This window comes from Somniosus microcephalus, chromosome 10, assembly GCF_052327205.1.
Source record: "Somniosus microcephalus isolate GS21.2 chromosome 10, FLI_Smic_1.0, whole genome shotgun sequence".
Lineage (NCBI taxonomy): Eukaryota > Metazoa > Chordata > Chondrichthyes > Squaliformes > Somniosidae > Somniosus > Somniosus microcephalus.
The window spans coordinates 202,102,312-202,124,361 of record NC_140996.1 but is presented as its reverse complement, the minus strand read 5'-3'; the positions used below and the strand labels follow the sequence as shown (position 1 = coordinate 202,124,361).

Sequence of the window (22,050 nt, the reverse complement as noted above, 5' to 3'; positions counted from 1 at the left end):
TTAATAGATAACGAATGCCTGGACTGATTTTGATTGCCTGAAGTGGTTGGGGAGTTCCCCCCACCTATTGGCCCTAGGTTTTCCCGTTTTCTGCCTCTCCCAGGAGATTACATGGCTGCGGGGATGACTGGGGGAGTGGGGGGTGGAAAGAGAGAGGAAGTATCTGTTCATGATGCTCCAGCCATTACGAGTGTGGGGCAGGCTTGATGAACCAGCTTTGCCAGTCCGTTATTTTCGTATGTTCGTATGAGTTAGGGTGCGGGACATGATTTGGACAACAGCTGTTTTTGTTAAACTCTTATGTATTGTGACTAGATTAAGGGGAATCATTAAGCCAAAACTAGACAAAAATGTGTAATTTCTAATATAATGGGCTGAAAAATTATAGTAAATTATAGTACACTATCAACAAGTATATTTTAGGCGGTTTCCAAAAATATGGTTACTATGCCACCAAGATTCTCCTTGGGACAATCCCGTGATTCTAGGTTCAAGTCCCAGAGATTACTGGGATACAGGGTCACAAAACTGGGCGCTCCCACAGCACTACAATATCCATGTTCATCTCTCAGTTAGCTAAAGGTGGTAATGTTGGTACCAATAACCATGAACTAACTCAAAGCTCTGTTCAACCTGCCTTACTGGCTGTAAAAAAAATTGTGGAAGCAAGAAGCTTTATGCACTGCCGTATGGCTGCTTTGAACAAAAAATTATTTGATAAGAATAGGTGTATAAAACCTTGCAGCTAATTTTTCAGCACAATATTATTATAAGTGACTAAGAATCAGCTAAAATGTTTCAGTAGAATCAGCTACATATGTCCGAATACGGTTTCTGAATGCTGCTTTGTTCCATAAACAAGTTAATGGGCAGGAAGGAAGGATTGTGTTATTTCCTTCTATTCTGCATTTCCGCAGCTTTTTAGGCCTTCCTCTGTGCAAAGCTCCCTTAAAAAAACAAATCATTAAACTGCTGTGGCTGTACCTCTGGGAGAATTTGCTGCTTATAGTTCAAGATTTTTATCACCATAGTGAATTAAGGCGTTAATGTACTCTGCAATTTAAGTCATGACTTTCAAAACGGCACACCCATGATTCTGAACAGAACAGGACGTTTTAATATTTTGTTGAGAAATATTAAAAAAACATTACTATGGAGAGAAACATGGGGCAAATAATCAGTAATAAGTAACACATTTGTACTAAAAAACAGCCCTCGCTTGTATGATAAAGCACAGAAATAAATAAAAGTGGAAAAAAAACTTCTTACTTTAGCGCAGAGAGAAATATGCAAAGTACATTGTGATATGCAGGGAAAGTATGATCATGGGAGTAGAGCATCTTTAGACTTTTATGTTAAGCCACTTTCTATTCCAAACATATAAAACTATTACATCAACACAAAGTCCACCGTTTTCTGCATTTACATTTTGGAAACTGGATGACTGAACTAAAAAATGTGCCCATTTTTCTGGAACATTAAGGTGTCTGGCACATAGCAAGCAGCTTCGCATAGGTCCTTCCATAACTTAAGAAAATATTTAGGCTTGGCATGACAATTTTTGGAAGGCGTTACTTCGAGGGTAGGTACGAGATCACTTGCTTATATAACCAGTATTTGTTGGATGCCATGATTGGTCTGCAAGCTGTTGAAGCCCCAATACTTCCAGCTGTGCTCACCACACCAGTTATAATAGCAGCTATTGTGCCACGTCCACAGGTGTCTAGTCAACTATTGACTAGTGTCATCTCAGCTACAAAATGACATCTGGTGATGGAAGAATGGAAATGAGTCAATCTTGTGTGACAGATTTGGTAATCCAATACTTGAACAAGGCAGGTTCCACTGTTCCAGGGCACTGTTGTTGACTGATCCGCCAGATTGTCTTATTAAGGAGACCTGGAGGGATATACCTGTCACTGGGCACTGGAAATCTTCCTATTCTGCTCCAGATAACCCTACAACCAATGCCGTAATGGGTACGGTGGTCTTAGCTGGGCAGGCAGAAGGAAGTTTACCAGTCCTGTGCGCCAATTAGCTGTGCTGTTTTAGCTGGTTTAATTTCTGCGCACGTGAGGATCCTTGAGGCTTGGCTATTGCCAACTTGCACCTTCAGTAACCACCCTAACAAGACAGAAATACATGGAGATTTAAAAATGGAAACAGGCCATTTATCCAACCAGTTTACCCTCCGCGGAAGCAAATAGTTTTAATCACATTTATCCATCCTGTTCCCATATCCCTTCGACTCATTTTCCTTCATCCATCATTCCAATCTATTCTTGAATTTGACATAATTCCTGCCTCGACCACCAACACTGGAAATGAATTCCACAGCCTCACAACTCTTTGTAAAAAGTTTCTCCTCTACTACTGATGCTCAACATCAGATTTTTTCTCCTTTATTAAGCACCTTGGAATGTTTACTATGTTAAAGAAAGGGGCCCAGATTTTGTGGTGGTAATAATGGTGAAACTGTCAGCGTTCAGCATCATTACTCCTCTGAAAGTGAGAGCAACTTCTGGAGTCAGCGCATGTGCAGATAAACACAAAAATCCAGACGTTGCTCTGTGATTCTACGCTTCTCCACGGGTTGCGCTGTGGAACTCCCTGCAGCTAGCAATCAATTCAAATCACACTGAAATGTAGTTCCTGATGAAAACTTCCCCTATTACGCTGGAATATCGCTGTTAAAAAACCCCAGTTAAGCTATGTTGAAAGAGGTGGTTTTTAACAGTGTATTGACTGCTGAACAACCGTTCTGGCCCTGACATACTAATTTTTTATTTGTGGAATTTCAAACTTTTCCATTAATATATAAGAATTACATTGTTTTTAATATAATTGTTTTTGTTAAAATTTATGATATTTTAGCTTCTAGCTTAATCCAATGTGCATGTCCCAATCTTTATTTTGCTTTCTGTAAAATTTATAAACAGTAATTTATAATCTGTGCATTTTACTTTCTGGTTTGCTGCCTGTGAGAATTCTTCAATGTGATTGGTTGCTTTGCCTGCTTGATGTCATCGCTGTTGCTGGACGCTGGAGATTCGCTTGTATTGGCACCAGATTCAAATTAACGCCGGGAGAGGTGATAATCACGTCAAAGAGATCGCTAGATCTTTGTGAGCAGCTTTCTTCAAGGTCAGCAGTGAGTGGTGTCGCTTCACTGCTGACCGGAAATTCCAGGCCTATAAACTTTCTAGACGTGGGTAAATTGAATCTCTCTCTACAGAGTGTATGCTCTCCATATTAATCAAACATAGAAACATAGAAGATAGGAGCAGGAGTAGGCCATTCGGCCCCTCGAGCCTGCTCCGCCATTCAATGAGATCATGGCTGATCATCCAAATTCAGTACCCTGTCCCTGCCTTCTCCCCATATCCCTTGATCCCTTTAGCCTCAAGAAACATATCCAATTCTTTCTTGAATATATTTAATGAACAGAAGCTTTATTCATGTGGATTTCATAGTAACTTCTTTTCGGCACTATAAAACACAAATGAACAACTTCTGTGCTCGACAGAAACCCAGATGATTGAAAAAAAAATCCAAAATGTAAAAATGTGGTCAACTGTATTTGGTGGTATTATGTTTGCTGGAAATGAAAATGATAGCTAACCTAAAACAAACCTGCCAAATATTGCTGCTCATTAGAAATGATAATCACTCATTTTGCTGTGGTTCCATGTATTTCAATGGCTTTGGTGTCTGTAACTTTTCCTACTTGTAAATGTCACTACTGTGGTAAACCACTTTTATCGTTCACTATCGTTACACTATAGTTATCACTGTTGTATTGTTATCACTGTTCTCACTGTTGTATCACTATACGAGGTCGCCTCTTGTCGTGCTGTTATACCTGGGCTGACCACCTCCGACTCCGCCCATGGCTCCACCTACCTGCCCAGGTATAAAGGTAGTCGACTGGCTGGTATTCCTCCTTGTTGGACCCGATCACCCACGAGGGTGGGCTCTGTTATTTAGTCAATAAAAACCTTTAGTTACGTTCCTAACTCGTCGCTTTTTATTGGACGAATTGATAGGTATATCAATTTTATTGACTAAATTTTAAAGATGTCTACTACTGGCCAGCCAGAAGCCCTCCCAGAAGCACAGCCACAGCAGCTTTCAGACACCGGGCTACACCAGCCACACCAGCCGGCTTGGCTGCAAGCCCTCAAACCACCGTACCTGGATCTAAACCCACAGGCAGCAAACTCAGCCCTCAACTTCAAACACTGGCTGGACTGCTTCGAATCCTACCTGGAAGAATCCGGCGTCCCTCAGAGATCCAAACTAAGAGTTCTGAACGCCCAAGCGAGCCCGAGAGTATACGCACTCATCCAGGACACGACTACATACGAGGCCGCTATCAACCTACTGAAACAGCAGTACCGGAGCCCGGTAAATTACATGTACACCAGGCACCTCCTAAGATCCCGCCCGCAACAGCCAGGAGAGTCTGTAGCTGAATTTTTACGGGCGCTAAGAGCACTCGGCAGGAACTGTGACTTTAAAGCGGTGACAGCTGTTGAAAATACGGAAGATAATATCCGCGATGCCTTTGTGAAAGGCCTACGGTCCGACTACTCACGGCAAAGACTGCTTGAAGCTAAAGACCTCGACCTGGACAAAGCTGAAGCCCTTGCTCTCTCCCTGGAGGTGGCCCATCAGGACCAGGAGGCGTTTTCCAGGTACTGCTCACGACCCTGGGACTCGGGCCCGACCCCTACCGCAATACCCTTCGCAGCGCCGCCCCCGGGACCTACCTCAGCGTCGGCGTCCCGGACCCGACCGGGACCGCCACCCCCGGTACCGGCTCCGACATCGGGCACCCGCGATCGGGCCGCCGGCTGCTTCTTTTGCGGCCAGGAGAAGCACCCGAGGTCGCGCTGCCCAGCCAGGAACTCTACCTGCTCAACCTGCAGGAAGAAAGGCCACTTCTCTAAGGCCTGCAGGAGCGGATCTTCAGAGGCCAGCAGTGCCTCATGCGAACTGTGGGGGCGGCCATCTTCTTTCAAGGCAACTGAGGCCAGCATCCCCACACGTGAGTCATGGGGGCGGCCATCTTTGATCAAGGCAACCGACCCCAATAGTGCCTCATGTGAGTTATGGGAGCAGCCATCTTCTCCGCCATTTTGTCCTACCTCGTGGGAGACGCCATTTTACCCACCACGCCCGACTGCCACCGGGCCCCCGGACCCGACGACCGCCTCGCCCGCAGACGACAACGACTCGCTTACCTACACACTAGCCTCCGTCACTCTGGATCAAGCCCGCCCACACCACCTGTCCAAGTCGATGATGGACATCAAAGTAAACGGCCACGCCACGACCTGCCTGTTCGACAGCGGAAGCACGGAGAGCTTCATCCACCCAGACACGGTGAGCCACTACTCCCTCCCTGTCCTGCCAACGCGCAACCGAATCTCGATGGCATCGAGGTCCCACGCCACGGACATTAGCGGCTACTGTGTTGTGACCTTGTCGGTTAAGGGTACGGAGTATAAAAATTTTAAACTCCTCGTCCTCCCCCAGCTCTGCGCTGCCGTCCTACTAGGGCTGGACTTCCAATCCCACCTCCAAAGTGTAACCCTAGCATACGGTGGACCCCTCCCCCCACTCACAGTCGACAACCAGCGAATGTTAAACCGTCCACCGCGTAACACCTGCAGCCTATCCACCCTCAAGGTGCCGCCACCTTCCCTGTTCGCTAACCTCACCCCCGACTGCAAACCCGTCGCTACCAAGAGCAGGCGGTACAGCGCTGGGGACAGAGCCTTCATTAGCTCTGAGGTGCGGCGCCTCCTGAAAGAGGGCATTATCGAGGGGAGCAACAGACCCTGGCGTGCCCAGGTCGTGGTTGTTAAGACCGGCGATAAAAATCGCCTGGTCATCGACTACAGCCAGACCATAAACAGATACACCCAGCTGGACGCATACCCCCTTCCCCGCATATCTGACATGGTAAATCAGATTGCACAATACCGCGTATTCTCGACCATCGACCTTAAGTCGGCCTACCACCAACTCCCTATCCACCCCGAGGACCGCCAGTACACCGCCTTCGAGGCGAATGGGTGCCTATACCACTTCCTTAGGGTCCCCTTCGGTGTCACCAACGGGGTCTCGGTCTTCCAAAGGGAGATGGACCGGATGGTTGACCAGAACGGACTGCAGGCCACATTCCCCTATCTAGATAACGTCACCATCTGCGGCCGCGACCGGCAGGACCATGACGTGAATCTGGAGAAATTCCTCCGTACGGCCCAACGGCTGAACCTCACCTACAATAAGGAGAAATGTGTGTTTAACACCTCGCGCCTTGCCATCCTTGGCTGTGTAGTAGAGAACGGACTCATCGGCCCCGACCCCGAAAGAATGCGCCCCCTCATGGAGCTACCCCTCCCCCACTGCCCTAAGGCACTTAAGAGAACCCTGGGGCTCTTCGCCTACTATGCCCAATGGGTGCCCAATTATGCGGACAAAGCCAGACCCCTCATGAAGTCCACATCCTTCCCCCTCACGGAGGAAGCGTGCGCGGCCTTCTCCCTCATCAAGGGAGACATAGCCAAGGCCACAATGCATGCAGTGGATGAGTCCATCCCCTTCCAAGTGGAGAGCGATGCATCCGACTTCGCCCTAGCCGCTACCCTTAACCAGGAGGGGAGGCCGGTGGCCTTCTTCTCAAGGACCCTACAGGGCCCCGAGATCCGACACTCGTCGGTCGAGAAGGAAGCCCAGGCAATTGTGGAGGCGGTACGGCGCTGGAGGCATTACCTGGCAGGCAAACGATTTACCCTCCTCACCGACCAACGTTCGGTTGCTTTCATGTTTAATAACAAGCTGAGGGGCAAAATCAAGAATGACAAGATCTTGAGGTGGAGAATCGAGCTATCCACCTACGATTATGATATCTTGTACCGGCCAGGTAAGCTGAACGAACCCCCTGATGCTCTTTCACGAATTACATGCGCCAGCGCGCATATTGATAGACTTCAGACCCTCCACAACGACCTCTGCCACCCCGGGGTCACCAGACTTTACCATTTCATTAAGGCCCGCAACCTGACCTACTCCATCGAGGAGGTCAGGACCATGACCAGGAACTGCCAGACCTGCGCCGAGTGCAAACCGCACTTCTATAGGCCGGACAGAGCAAGCCTGATCAAGGCCACCCGCCCCTTCGAGCGCCTGAGCATCGACTTTAAGGGGCCTCTACCGTCATCTGACCGCAATGTGTACTTCCTCAACATCGTTGATGAGTACTCCAGTTTCCCTTTTGCCTTCCCCTGCCCAGACATGACCAGTACCACGGTCATCAAGTGCCTGAACGACCTCTTCGCCTTGTTCGGGTTCCCGAACTATATACATAGTGACCGGGGCTCCTCCTTCATGAGCGAGGAACTCCGTCAGTTCCTACTAGCGAGAGGTATTGCAGCAAGTAGGACCACCAGCTACAACCCCCGAGGGAACGGCCAGGTGGAAAGAGAGAACGCGACGGTATGGAAGGCCGTCCTCTTAGCCTTAAAGTCTAAGGGCCTCCCAACCTCCCGCTGGCAGGAAGTCCTCCCGACAGCGCTGCACTCCATCCGGTCACTACTTTGCACTGCCGTTAACGCCACCCCCCATGAACGAATGTTTGTCTTCCCCAGGAAGTCGACTACGGGAACCACTCTACCAACCTGGCTGACCTCTCCGGGGCCCGTCTTGCTGCGAAAGCACGTGAGGACCCATAAAACGGACCCCCTGGTCGAGAGGGTGAACCTCCTGCACGCCAACCCCCAGTACGCCTACGTGGCTTACCCAGACAGGCGGGAGGACACTGTCTCCTTACGAGACCTCGCACCCTCGGGCACTCCGGAGACACCACCTTTACCCCCCCCCACCACCCCCCCAATTCCAGCCCAGGTAGACGGCATGCCGGAACCCCACGAGCCTTCGCCGACCACGCAGACACCAGCATTAACACCGGATAACGCAGCACCGCCGCTGCGACGATCGGAGAGGCTTACGAGGCCTCCGGACAGACTGACATACCAGAACTGGTAGTACACTTCACCCCGCCGGACTCAAATCTAAACAAGGGGTGAATGTGGTAAACCACTTTTATCGTTCACTATCGTTACACTATAGTTATCACTGTTGTATTGTTATCACTGTTCTCACTGTTGTATCACTATTCGAGGTCGCCTCTTGTCGCGCTGTTATACCTGGGCTGACCACCTCCGACTCCGCCCATGGCTCCACCTACCTGCCCAGGTATAAAGGTAGTCGACTGGCTGGTATTCCTCCTTGTTGGACCCGATCACCCACGAGGGTGGGCTCTGTTATTTAGTCAATAAAAACCTTTAGTTACGTTCCTAACTCGTCGCTTTTTATTGGACGAATTGATAGGTATCTCAACTACTAACATGATGTTTAGAATTTTGCCCAAAAGCAATAGATGTGGGTATTAAATCCCTACATACCTGTGCGTCTCCAATCCACTGAGAGTCACCATTCTCAGATCCTGCCAGTTCTTCTACTAACACGGAAGGAAAGACACCAATGCAGCCATTAAGCTCGCCTTCCCAGAAGCCATCATCCTCCTGGTTTTCTTTGTTTAGTATCCTAATGATAGCTCCCTCAGGGAACGAAAGTTCGTCTGCAGTCTGCCCCTCATAATCGTAAAGTGCCTTCACAAAACAAACTGAATGGGAAACAATTCTTTTGTTACTACTGATAATCTTATAGAAGGTAAACCAAAATGAACGTAACTGCTACTTTTTATTTGTACTCAATGGCAAGACCAAGAAAACAGTAATTGCTGTTGGTGGAAATTGGTTGGAAGGCAAGAGACGGAGTAGGTATAAAGGGAATGTACTCTAATTGGCAGGATGTGCCAAGTGGTGTTTCCCCAGGGATCTGTACTGGGGCCTCAGCTTTACACCGTATACATCAATGACATGATGAAGAAATAATGAGTTGTATATCCAAGTTTGCAGATTACACGTTAGAAGGCAGTGCAAATTATACAGATGAGACATAGGCAAAATTAAGTAAGTGGGCAAAACTGTGGCAGATAGAGTTCAATCTGGGGAAGATCTTAGATCCAAGAAAGACAAATTTGAAAATGTTCTTAATGGCAAGAGACTAGAAATTATGGAGGAGCAAGGGACGTGGGTGCCCAGGTACACAAGAGCTAGTGCAGAGGTACAAAAGTTAATTAAAAAGGCTAATGGAATTTTTAAATGGGACGTGGGTGTCGCTGGCAAGGCGAGCATTTATTGCCCATCCCTCGTTGCGCTGAGAAGGTGATGGTGGGTCATCTTCTTGAACCGCTAGTAGCAGTTTTGATATAACCGAATGCAGTTAAGAGTCAACCATGTTGATTAGGCCTGGAATTACATAGGCCACACCAATTAAGTATGGCAGGTTTCCTTTCCCAAGTCCATTAGTGAACTAGTTGGGTTTTTACGACAATCCGAGAGCATAATGGTCACTTTTACTACTTATTTCCATGTTTAAATTCTCAAACCACTCTGGTGGGATTTGAACTCCTGGGCCTAGAAATTGGGTATAGCCCCGCTGGAGGCGTTAGGACTGGCGCTGCGCAAAGTTTATAGCCAGACGAAACTTATCGCTGCCTAGCGCGATATTGGGTTGCATCGCCCCCAAAGGGGATTGAGGCGCGAATTCAGACGTTGCACGGGGCTCCTAAGGCGCAAAAGTTCAGGCGCTACCCAATATCGGCGCGGACAGGCGCAGCGCAGGTGATCTCAATTACCGAAAACCACGAGACTTCCAGGCGCCGGCCGGCTCTTAAACGGGTGGGTCAGTCAGCCTGAGCTGCCACACTCAACGCCCTGTAGGCCTCAGAATCGGTGCTCGCCCTTCTCTGGCGCAAAAAACTTGGTGAGGATGGAGAAGGTGAGACAGAGAGCAGAGCGCTTCAGCACTGAGGCTCTGGACCAGTTGGTGTCTGCAGTGGAGCGCCGTCGAGATGTTCTGTATCCTGACAATGGCCGGAGGCCGAATCAAAAGGATTACCGGCGATCTTGGAGGGAGGTTTCTTTGAGGGTCAACTCCAGCAGTATGGCGACCAGGAGCCCTGTTCAGTGCAGGAAGAAATTCAATGACCTCACTCGGGTCGTTAGGGCGAGTGTTGTTTGTGCAAACTTCTGATTCCCTCCATCTGCACCTGACTTCGAGCACCCTGTTGCCATGATGCTCCAATGGCCATGTGTCAGCAAGCACCCATGGCCCTTTCTGGGCACACACATAGACATTTGACTCAAGGCCACATGTAAGGACTCTTGCACCATGGGGGGCATGAGATGATCTCTCAAGGCCTCATGTAAGGGCTCTTGCACCATGGGGGGCATGAGATGATCTCTCAAGCCCTCATGTTACAGAACTTCCCCTTCTTTCCCCTGCAGTCCAAGCTGGCGGCGATGCGAAAGGACCAGCTTCGAACCGGTGGCGGACCTCCACAAGTCGTCACTCTCACGGATCTCGAGGAGAGAGTGCACCAGATTCTTGGAGGACGTCTGAGTGGTCCTGTTACCACTGCAGCTGCCGACCCCATTCTCGACAGCGAGGGTAAGGCTCTCACCTTTTTCAGCTGTTTCCTTCCACTTGGTCCCCCCGCCAGCATGCTTCCTCAGTGTGCAGCCATGTCAGAGCCTTGCCGCAATCTGGCATGCCTTGCCGCCAACCTGTCCTTTTGCTAAAGCCACTCTTCCACCTCCCTGCTTTCAGATGATTCATCACCAACTCGGGATCAACGCCCTGAAGCTGCCAGTGCCAGTGCCTCCGGAGGCGAGGATCAGGAGGAAGCCGGAGCATCCGTTCCAATCTCAGGGGAGCATACACATCTGCAGACTGGGGATAGTAGTTCCCTGGAGGGGAGTGGGGGGGGGGGGGGGGCTCTGATGATGAGCCAGTTGCCGGAACAAGCGGCATGCAGCAACGCAATGGGGGTAGGCAAGTTCGGCCACCGGCTCCCCGGAGGGCAAGGCAGGGAGTGATGACTGCTGCACAGAGTGCAGAGGAGGTGCGTCGCCTGGCTGAAATGAGCACCCAGGCCCGGCTCAGGCACACTGAGCTGATGGCTGCAGTGGGGAGGATGCCTCAGTCAATAGAAACACTGGCAAAGAGTGTGCTGGACTTCGGGGCAGCAATGGAGAGGACTCTCCAGGGCTTCGGGGCAACAATGGAGAGGACTCTCCAGGGCTTCAGGGCAACAATGGAGAGGACTCTCCAGGGCTTCGGGGCAGCCATGGAGAGGACTGTCCAGGGCTTCGAGGCCGCTATGGAAAGGACTGTTCAGGGCTTCGGACAATCCCTGGAAAGGTCTGTCCAGAGCTTGTCCGAGGCAGTGGAACGGACTGCTCCGGCCTTGTCCGAAGCAATGGAAAGAACTGTCCAGGGCTTCTCCGAAGCACTGGCACCTGCCACACAGGTCCTCACTGCTGCCACGCAGTCACTTGCTGGCCTCGTCCACACCCAGATTGAGGCAACGCAAACTCTCACTGCAGCCACCCTCTCTGCATCAGCTAGGATCACCCCGGGCCCTTCCAGTCCCATACAAGGCCAGGAATCAGTGGAGCATGCGATTGTGGCGGATGAGCCGAACCGGTCCCCTCAGAGAGCCAGTGTGTCGCCCGACCATGGTGCAGGTGTCCTCTCTCGGCAGGTGACCATTGCACATGCCACTGCTGGTACGTCTGCAGTGCAGCTGCCACCACCTGCAGGGCACACGGCTTCCAGCCATGCTCAGATCAAGCAGCCTGCGTCCGCACCCTCCAAGACCAGAGGTCGGCCAGGCCGTCCCTCAGGGGCTTCTGCGCTTCCACACAGTCAGCAGGCGTCCCCCAGCCTTGACCCCGCCACTGGGGTTCAATTACGTAGGAGCAGCAGGGAGGGAAGGGGCCGACCGCGAAAGAGAAGTCGTTCTCCATCAAGGGGCCAGCAGTAGAGGGAGGTGCTGAGACGTTTCTTTGGCCAAATTCAAGGACACCCTCACCTGTTGTAATTGTTGGAAATGGTTGGTTTAGTTTTGCGGCTTTGCCGAAGAGTTAACTGTTATTTTGTTAGTTATGGTTTCTGTTGACTTGACGTTGTTTTGCTGTAATGAAAGACTTTTGTGACAATAAAGAAAAGTTTTAATGTGCTATGGTACACGTGACTATTTACAGTGATGCTGGCCTTCAGAGGCTTTCAAAGATCCAAAGTGCGCAGGAGTAAAGGCACCCATCATTCCGCCAGAGGGGCCTCGAAATGAGTCCTGATGAGCCTCTGACGGATGGCCCTTCCACTTTCAGGAGCCCTTCCATCTTCCTCCTCCTCCTCCTCTGCCTGCTCGTCCTCCTCCTCGTCCGCCTGCTCTGCTGGACGTTGAGGGACAGCTGGAATTGGCTGGGTGCGTCGAATCGCCAAGTTGTGGAGCATGCAGCAGACGACGATGTGACCCACTTGCTCCGGCGAGTGCTGCAGGGCTCCCCCCCGAATGGTCCAGACAGCGGAAACGCTGTTTGAGCACACCAATAGTGTGCTCTACAATGTTCCTGGTCGCCTGATGGCTGCTGTTGAACAGCTCTTCTGCTGGGGTGGCGGCCAGACGGAGTGGTGTCATCAGCCATGGGCAGAGAGGATAGCCCTTGTCCCCAATAAGCCAGCCTCGTGGTCGAGCCGGCCCCTCAAAAAGGTCACAAACTTAGGTCTGCCGCAGGATAAAGGCATCGTGGCTGCTCCCTGGGAATTGGGCGTTGACTGCCATGATGATTTGGCGGTGGTCAGAGACCAGCTGCACGTTGAGGGAGTGGAACCCCTTGCGGTTGCGGAAGTCCACAGGATTCTGGAATGGCGCCCTCAAAGCCACGTGTGTGCAGTCAATCGCCCCCTGCACCATGGGGAAGTCCGCAATAGCAGCGAAGCCCTGCGCGCGCTCCGCCTGCTTCTCCAGGGTCAGAGGGAAGGTGATGAATTGATGCCTTTGTCTATAAAGGGCAGCTGTAACTTGCCGATGCAACAGTGGACTGCAAACTGAGAGATATTCGCAATGTCCCCAGTGGCTGACTGAAAGGATCCGGTGGCATAGAAATTGAGGGCAACAGTCAGTTTTACGGCCACCGACAGAGAGGTCCTGCACCGTAGACGCGGCTGTAGATCCTCAGCAAGCAGGTGGCACAGCTCAGTAACAACGTCCCTCCCGAATCGGAGCCTTCGCACACTGCTCCTCCGACATGTCAAGGTATGACACCTGCTGCCTAAAGACCCTCGCAGCATACCCTCGGATTGGCCGACCTCCATTGCCCCATCTCCTTCTGGCCAATCCCAGCCCTCTCTCCCGCCGTCTCTCTGCCCCTTCACAGTGTTCGGCCATGAGGCCGTCGCCCTCCAAAGCAGCTCCCATTCCGATGCCAGTTGGTCAAAACGCTGTTAGGTGTAGTGCTCCAACTGCTCCGGACAGGTTTGAAGGTCCCAAGTACTCTAATGCTAAATTCCAAAAACTCTGCTCCACAGTAGCTCACCAACTCTCTCCAGCAACGATCGCAATGAACAGGCCAAGTGGCTGCAGCTTTTATACTAGAGCTGTCCCCTTTAAATAGCGCCCCCCCGACTCCGAGAAGGGCCTGCTAACGTTCCTTTGAACTGTCACTAACAGCGCTAGGTGTAAAGGTTCCGGGCGCCACCCAATATCCGGTCAGGGGCGCCTAAAAGGCGTTGCACACTGAAATGACGTCATGATCTGCTTGCGCGCGCGGGCGCGCGCAAACACTTAGCGCAGGCGTTAAATGTATAGTCAATATGGGAGTTGTCGCTATCTTCATTGCGCCCGCCCCAACATTGGGTTACGCCCCAATTTTTGGGCTCTTTAGGCGCTAACCGCTGGCGCTACCAACCGAATTTCTAGGCCCTGCTCTCTAGATTACTAATCCACTACACTACCGTATCCCTAACTATACTGGCCTTTATCCCAAGGGGGCTGAAATACAAAGTGGAGGAAGTTATGCTTCAGTTCTATAGAGCCTTGGTCAGACCCCATCTGGAATACTGCATTCAGTTTTGGGCAGTGCGCCTCAGGAACTATATATTGGCCTTGGAGGAGGTACAGATTCACCAGAATGATACTGGGGTTTAAAGGGTTAAATTATGAGCACAAGTTGCATATACTTAGTTTGTATTCTTTGGAGTTTAGAAAGTTGAGAGGTGATCTAATCTAATGTTAATGTTTAAAATGGTAAAGGGATTTGATAGGGTAGATACAAAGAAATTATTTCCTCTGGTGGGGGAATCCAGAACAAGGGGGCACAATCTTAAAATTAGAGCTAGGTCATTCAGGAGTGAAACCATGAAGCACTTTTTCAAAGAAAAGGAAGTGGAAATCTAGAACTCTTCCCCCAAAAGGCTGTGGATGCTGGTTCAATTGAAATGATCAACATTGAGACTGACGATCCTCCTCTACCGAATCAGGTCGGGGCACAGCTTCGCGTGAATCAGTTGCTCCGAGTGCTTGGCTCAGCTCTACAAGACTAGACAGCGAATGTCAGAAAATCTATTCAATCAAAGGATGCATCACAGCTGAGCCCAACCCTGTCATTTGTTGATGCCCATAAATGCCCACTTTCCACCAAAGGGGAGAGATGGGGCTGGGGAGGGAGGGTCAAGTAGTAATTAGGACTACATAGATTTACATAGAAATTACAACACAAACAAGCCGTTCATACCAACCAGTCCGTGTTGGTGTTTATCCTTCACATGAACAGTAGTCCTAATCCCATGTACCTGCTCTGTTCCCATATCTCTTCATTTCCCTTTCCTTCAACCACCTATCTAATCTGTTCTTAAATACAAAACTTTGCTGATTTTTCCCTCTCCAGCCCAGGGGTGCTTAGGGCAGATGAAGCACCCCTAATGCAATCAGTTAAAAACAAGCTAACTCGGCACACATGAAGGATCAAACCTGGGACGTTCCTGGTTTGTATGGCTCAGTACCACACTGAGTAAAGCCACTGGAGGAAGCATTATACCACTGTGATCTGCTTTCTAGAGTAAATAATCAGGATAAACACAAAACCCCAGTGTTTGCTGTCAATGCCTAAAGTTACAATATAACATTGCTAAAAGGTCTGGTGGAACAAGTTCTATTGCCATATGGTTGATGATCCAAAACCAACTTTCTCTTCAAGTTTGCTCTGTGAGCATTCTAACTGCATGTCATTGCATATAACAAGTCTGTTTTGCCAGGCTCCTTCGATACTACTGTGCATCAACATTAGCATCAGATATTAAATTTGCATTTTTTTCCCCAAAAGACATAGTTCGTTTTGATTATATCTACATCAATTGGACAAATTTCATATCGAAATCTAGCTGGACACAACATTCAGAAATCTGACCTAAGCTACGCACATATTTTTTATAGATAGGATGAAAATTAAAAAAAAAAATTACCACTGGAATCTCCATTAATGCCACCAGTTACCAGCTCAGGCTCTGTAGAGTTGCTGGAAGAATGAGATCGTGCATCCAAGGAACCCAGAGTTTGGAGCATACTGATCAGGCTATTGGAGGTCGGAAACCGTAGGTACTTCTCTGGTACGTATCCTACTTGCGCTGCCTTATTCCTTGCCTTTAAATGACAGAAAAGATACAAATAGTACACCAATGAGAAAAAGAAATGCTACTCCTGACCAACGTTCCGTTAAGCTGCAGAGCGGTCTGGAGGTCTCGTGCAGCCGGCTCACCGGCTTTTAAAATGGGAAAACTGCTCATGCGCGGGAATTTGAATGGGCCACGCAGCCCGTTAAATGGGCCGTGCACCCAAAAAAAAAAATTAGAGGGAACATTGCTCCTGGCCATACTCCCCTCCCCATCCTAAAAGGTACTGATGGGAAGTTTCTGAACCACATCCAAAGCATGTTATGATGAAAAATGAATTAACTCAAAAGATGCGTTTCCTTGCTTTCATAATGTTGACCAAGATGTTTTTAAGTTTCAGTAAAATTCAGAAATTATGTACATTTATCTCAAAGGATTAACTGCATGCCATCTTCAACAAGAAAGCAAGAGTCTAATGACAGGATATGATTAAAATCGGAAGAGTAAAAAAAGTTTGGTGACAAAAGAAGCAAATTGTTACTCGTCTAGCTATTCAGATGTACAGATACAGGCAATTTCAGTTTTAAATGCTAAAAAAATTACTAGATCTTTTGAAAATCAGTTAAAATGTATTTAATTCAAAGTGCCAATGAGGTGATCAGTTTTAATTGTCCAGAATGCATTTCTTCACCAAAACACAAGCAAGCATACAATGAAGTTACATTTGCAATTAATGGATCACTTTATAAAATGCTTTTAAGCAGCCGAAAGACAGATGAAAATTGCAACGCTTTAAAAAAAGACTTGCATTTATATAACATCTTTCATGACTGCAGGACATCCCCAAACGCTTTATAGCCAATAAGTACTTCTGAAGTGTGGGCACTGTTGTAATGTAGGAAACACAGCAGCCAATTTGTGTATAGCAAGCTCCCACAAACAGCAATGTGATAATGACTAGATAATCTGTTTTTTGTGATGTTGATTGAGGGATAAATATTGTCCAGGACACCAGGGATAACTCCCCTGCTCTTTGAAATAGTGCCAATGGATCTTTTACGTCCACCTGACAGCGCAGGCGGGCCTCTGTTTAACGTCTCATCCAAAAGACGGCACCTCTGACAGAGCAGCACTCCCTCGGTAATGCACTGAAGTGTCAGCCTGGAATTTTGTGCTCAAGTCTCTGGAGTGAGACTTGAGCACGCAACCTTCTGACTCAGAGGCGCGAGTGCTACCAACTGAGCCACGTCTGACACTTGCATTCAACAATTTGGAGAATTAGAGAATACATCTGACTTAATATGAAATGCATCACAAACCTTCACCCAGTCTTCCATGTCGCCATCTTCAATTACTTCCAAGAGTTCATGTTCTTCAATAGTGAGCTCGTCTGGCTGGTTAGCCTACAGTAAGCAAACAAGTGTAGACACAAGATAAACAGGTAATCATGCATGTCGATTTGCAAGTGGTTTTACACCAACTTAAGCCTGGTTTTCTTTAGCTAGATCTTCCTCAAGTTGATTACATTTTTAAGTAGGTTTCTTGAAGCACAAGCTTTTCCAAAACAGTTCCAAAATTGCAATTTCATTAAAATGTGACTAATATCTTGGAATGCAATGAATGTTCATTAATTCACTGATGTGTCAATTAAAAGTATTTACCAGTGTAACGATGCTTAGCCAAACCCAACTGAAATGGTGGGATATTTACTGTATTCTTGGCATTTTTATGAATAGAATAGTGATATCAGTTATTTAGCTGAAGTAATTTTTTAATCCTGCTTAGGCTTGAAATGACTGACATTACAGAAAGATGCAGCATTATTAATTTGCAGCATTTTATGTCTTCATCTTAGTACCATAAAACTACACATAAACAAATAAAAATGAAAATTTTCTTCTTTACACTCAAAAAAAAAGCTAGTGAAATAAACAAATAAACTCAAGAGCATTGACTTGAGCAAAATAGGTTGTATTTACATGACAATTATACAGTTGGTATGAAATAGTTTTGCTTTGAACTGATGTGAAAGTAAAATCCAGAATCAGGGCCAGCACAAAGCACTGTTCTCTGGAGTCAAGTTGACTTTGACTACGGATTTTTTTAAAGCTGCATTAAAGTAGTAAAGGGACTGAAAATTTTCAAGTATTTTCTACATGGTTCGTGCAAAAATAAAAAGGCCCAATTTCTGCAAATTTGCAGCACCGTTCTGTGCAGTGATGGGGAAGAATAAACACGATTCGCTTTGTGAAATCCTTAATATTTGTTGGTTAGAGCAAAACAGGAAAAGCACAGGTTGGACCCAAGATAATATGGATCGTCAAGGCTCATATATAAATAAATAAAGGCCACTTTGGCAAGATCCCAGATTGCACCTATTGCCTCTGCAACTGTAAAATTAGTGAGAATGTTTCTTAATTGGCTCTTTAGACTGGAACACAAATCTCTGATCATAAAGCTCTTTTTTTTTTTTTACAGGAACACTTCCTGCTGATGGGAAATATTTAACTTTTGCTTTTCCACATCACATAGCTCCCAAAGGATTTGGGGTAGTCAATAGTCTCTTTGGCAAATGGAACCATATTTTTGTTTCCACTACTCAACAGTGGCTTTTTCTTTACCTATAATACCTACTTTTATTAAGCTCACTGTCTGTGCCTTACTTGACATATTGCTGTTGAAATTTACACAAGTGAAAGAATTCAGCAAATGCCATGCAATTTTGTTGGTTGTCTTGGATTCCTCAATTGTGAAACTATGTTCTTGTATTAGTAACCTTTGAATGCCTAATCCTATGCAGATTTGTAGCATCTTTTGCATCTTTATTGCTCTTCATGTTGTTCTGAGCCATTCCTATATAGACAGCAAATTTGATCACTTACTTTTCCAAGATTATTTTATTTGTAGGTACATCCTTTCTTACTTTAAATGGTCATTAGCTTTCATTTCACTACGGCCATGACAAAAAATACACACGCCCTCAAACTACAAATGTTTCCCACAGGATCCTTCTAAATATAGAAATAATGAAGGATGTAGAGTTGGATATATGTTCGAGTTTTGCTAATTTGTATTCAGGGCCAGGGGAAAAACTACAGACCAAGAAGGTGCCAGGGTTGGCCCCGGTCTGTGCCGAGTTAGCTGCTTTTGGCCAGAGCAGCTGTTGGGTCACTGCAGTTGGCATCAGCAAGCCAGGCAAGGGAGGGTGAACCCGAGACCACGAGGCCCAGAGACAGCGGGATCGGAGACCGGGAGACCAGGGCAGAAAACAGCCTGGTGAGTCAAAAAACCCGGGGGCCTGAGACCGACACGACGACGCGAGGAGATCCGCCCGGAGAGCAAACGAGTCCGAGGAACGGAGAGTGGACGATTTTAGAGCAAGGAGAGAGAGAGCGCGAGTCCGAGACCCGGAGAGCGAGTGAGAGAGTTGGAAGAGGAAAACACCGGAGAAAAAAGTTTTACATAATTCTACCTAAGTTTCATCTTATTCAAATTTAGTTCGAAAAAAAAAGTTTAATCTTATCTAAATTTATTTCGAAAAAAAGAAAAAACCTGAAAAAAGAACAAACCCGCGAGAAAAAGGAATAGAAACCCGAGAGAATAGATAAACTACCCGAACCAAGAGCCTGTGAAAGAAAGAGAAAGAGAAAATTTTAAGAGCAACTATATCAAAGATGAACCCCTGAAAAACTTTCAATTTTGGACCTAAAAGTGGGATAAAGTGGAACACGAAAAAAAAAAAAAAAAAATGTAAGAAAAAAAGTTATATATCGGAGACAAAAACAAACGACTACAATGAGCAGGGAAATGACATATCCTGAGCATTACACAAAAAATAAAACAAAGGAAAAATACAAGGACATAACACTAAAAAGTAACCCAGAGGTCCTCTACGTTGACTATACCACACACAGAGGGATTAAGACGAAGAACAACCTCATATTCTACACCGACTCCACTCCCTCATGGAAGGAGACTTTAAAAAAACACTACGCATACGTCTCCAGTGAAGGTATTGGCAGTGGAGGCAGACTGAAAATATGTAAAGATGGAAATCTAGATAAAGATGACCCCCTGTTAACCATAAGCTACTACATCAAAACAGGAAAGATCATGATACAGGGGAATGCAGAAAATCTGAACTCCTTCGAAAAAGATTTCCCCCAGTTGAAAACTAATGCAGCCACAAAGAGGACCAATGGACAGGAGGCAATAGAGATTCAAACAGAGGGTGAGGAGAGCCAAGCGGAGGAAGAAGGAGAGAGACCAGCAGAGGCAATCACCTCCCTGCCCATCTCCACCCCCCCCACACCTCTCAACGCAAACACAATGCTGAAGGAGAGTCTGTCCAAACTAGAACTCGATTTCAACGAATACAGAGAAACACAGGCCAAGAATCTGAAGGAGGAACTCAAACAGCTGAAAACGGAAAACGAGTCCACCATCCACAAGCTGAGAAAGACCGTAGAGGAACAAAGAAATGAGATCAAAGAACTCCATACTCAGCTAAACAAAACTATGGAGGCCGTAGAAAGGCTCAGCAGGCAACACAAAACTCCTAAGGTCCAAAAACCTGATGACACAAGAACAACACACACAAGGACACAGAACCCGTCGGATGCAACCCCACCCGAGAACACATCAAAAGCCCCAAACCCCGCTCTTGCCACACAGTCTATCCCAGAAACCCAGCCAACAACCAGCCCTCAGTGGAGCCATGCCAAGACTACGGCTACCCAGTCCTCACACACAGGAACACAAAAACCATCAGATACCCCCCCAAACGAGGACACACCGAAAGCCTCAAACCCTGCTCCTGCCACACAACATATCCCAGAAACCCAGCCAACAACCAGCCATCAGTCGAGTCTTGCCAAGACTACTGTTACCCAGTCTGAAAAACCAGCCCCTCAGGCAGTCCTGCTGACCGACTCCAACGGAAAGTTTCTGGACCCCCAGAGGCTGTTCCCAGGCCATCAAGTCCTGAAAAAATGGTGCAGCAACACAGACCAAGCAATGAAGATCCTGAACAAAGAATCCCTTGGTAGCCCCAAATGGATTGTGATCCACACAGGCACGAACGACCTACGCACACTACTGGGAGACACTGCTAGGGCAATGAGCAAGATGGCGGAAAAGGCCAGCAGGGAATTCCCCGAGACACAGATCGTGATCTCCACACTACTGCCCAGAAAGGACACCCCAGCCCATATAATCCACAACGCCAACAGGGAAATCGACAAGAGATGTTCTGTCCTCCCCAACGTCTACCTGGCCCATCATCCAAACATCAACACAAGGGACCTCTATGACGAAATACATCTACTCAAACAGCGGATGTGGGTCTTCGCAAAAAACCTCATAAACACTGCCAAAAGACGCAGCCGTCCCACCCCCTCTACCATTGGGAGCCCTAACCCAAACAGGACCACCAATGCACCCCACCCCCCTATACAAAACCAACAACAGAACCGTGCTTTTATACCTGACCCAAGACCCCCCTCTAGACCACAGACTGTAGACCAAGAACTGAGAAAGATCATGGCGATGATGAACAGCCTGATAGAAAGCCGGAGAGGAATGCACTAAATTATTAATATTGTTATTTATCATTATCATTATTGTTATCTTATCAGTATTATTACTATTATTAGATAGCTATATGTGCATGCCTCATGAAATTTATACTAAATCATCATTTAGCATTATAGAAAATAGTGTTTCCACACTCATCCCACAAAATAGGTCCATTTTATTTCGTTTTTTTGAACTATATAAATGCGTTCTTTCCACATAAGCTGCTGGAATATCCAGGGCCTCCGCTCCTCAACTTTTGGGATGAAGAGTACAGACCCTGAATTCCTAAAAGCTATAAAAGACATTGATATAATTGTGTTAACAGAAACATGGTGCCAAAAGGACGTGCCGACCCACTGTCCTCCAATGTACCATGAAATCATTGTGCCCTCAGTAAAGAACACTAAAACACGCAAGGGCAGAACCTCCGGGGGAATATTGGTGTGGTATAAGGGAGAACTGGACAAACACATCTCACCGGTAAAACAGGGAAAATCACACGTATGGCTAAAACTAGATAAAAATATAGGAATAGCAAAAAAAGATGTTTACTTATGTGCGATCTACATACCTCCAATAGAATCGCCATATTTCGAAGAGGAGTTATTTGATACTCTCCACATGGAAATCAGCCATTTCCAGGCCCAAGGAAGGGTGATAATATGTGGGGACCTAAATGCAAGGACCGGTTGTGAACCTGACTTCATAGACCCACAGGGAAACAACCATGTGTTTGGCCAGACCCCTTTAGATGTCACACCAGCCATCGCAAATCGGAACAACCTTGATCGTGAAATAAATAAAAGCGGTAGGGAGGTAGTGCAACTCTGCCGAGCCTTAGGCCTGTACATAGTTAACGGTAGGTTCAGAGGGGACTCCCTA

General features: G+C 47.4%; 1 protein-coding gene across 1 annotated transcript in view; it reads right to left on the bottom strand.

Annotated features, from left to right (window-relative positions):
* The window catches only part of fchsd2 (FCH and double SH3 domains 2), a 267,174-nt gene that overhangs the window by 16,881 nt on the left and 228,243 nt on the right, over positions 1-22,050 (bottom strand). Inside the window, 3 exon segments of the mRNA XM_085999451.1 lie at positions 8,475-8,695; positions 15,445-15,622; positions 16,911-16,994. Of these exon segments, the coding sequence (XP_085855577.1) occupies positions 8,475-8,695; positions 15,445-15,622; positions 16,911-16,994 (483 nt within the window).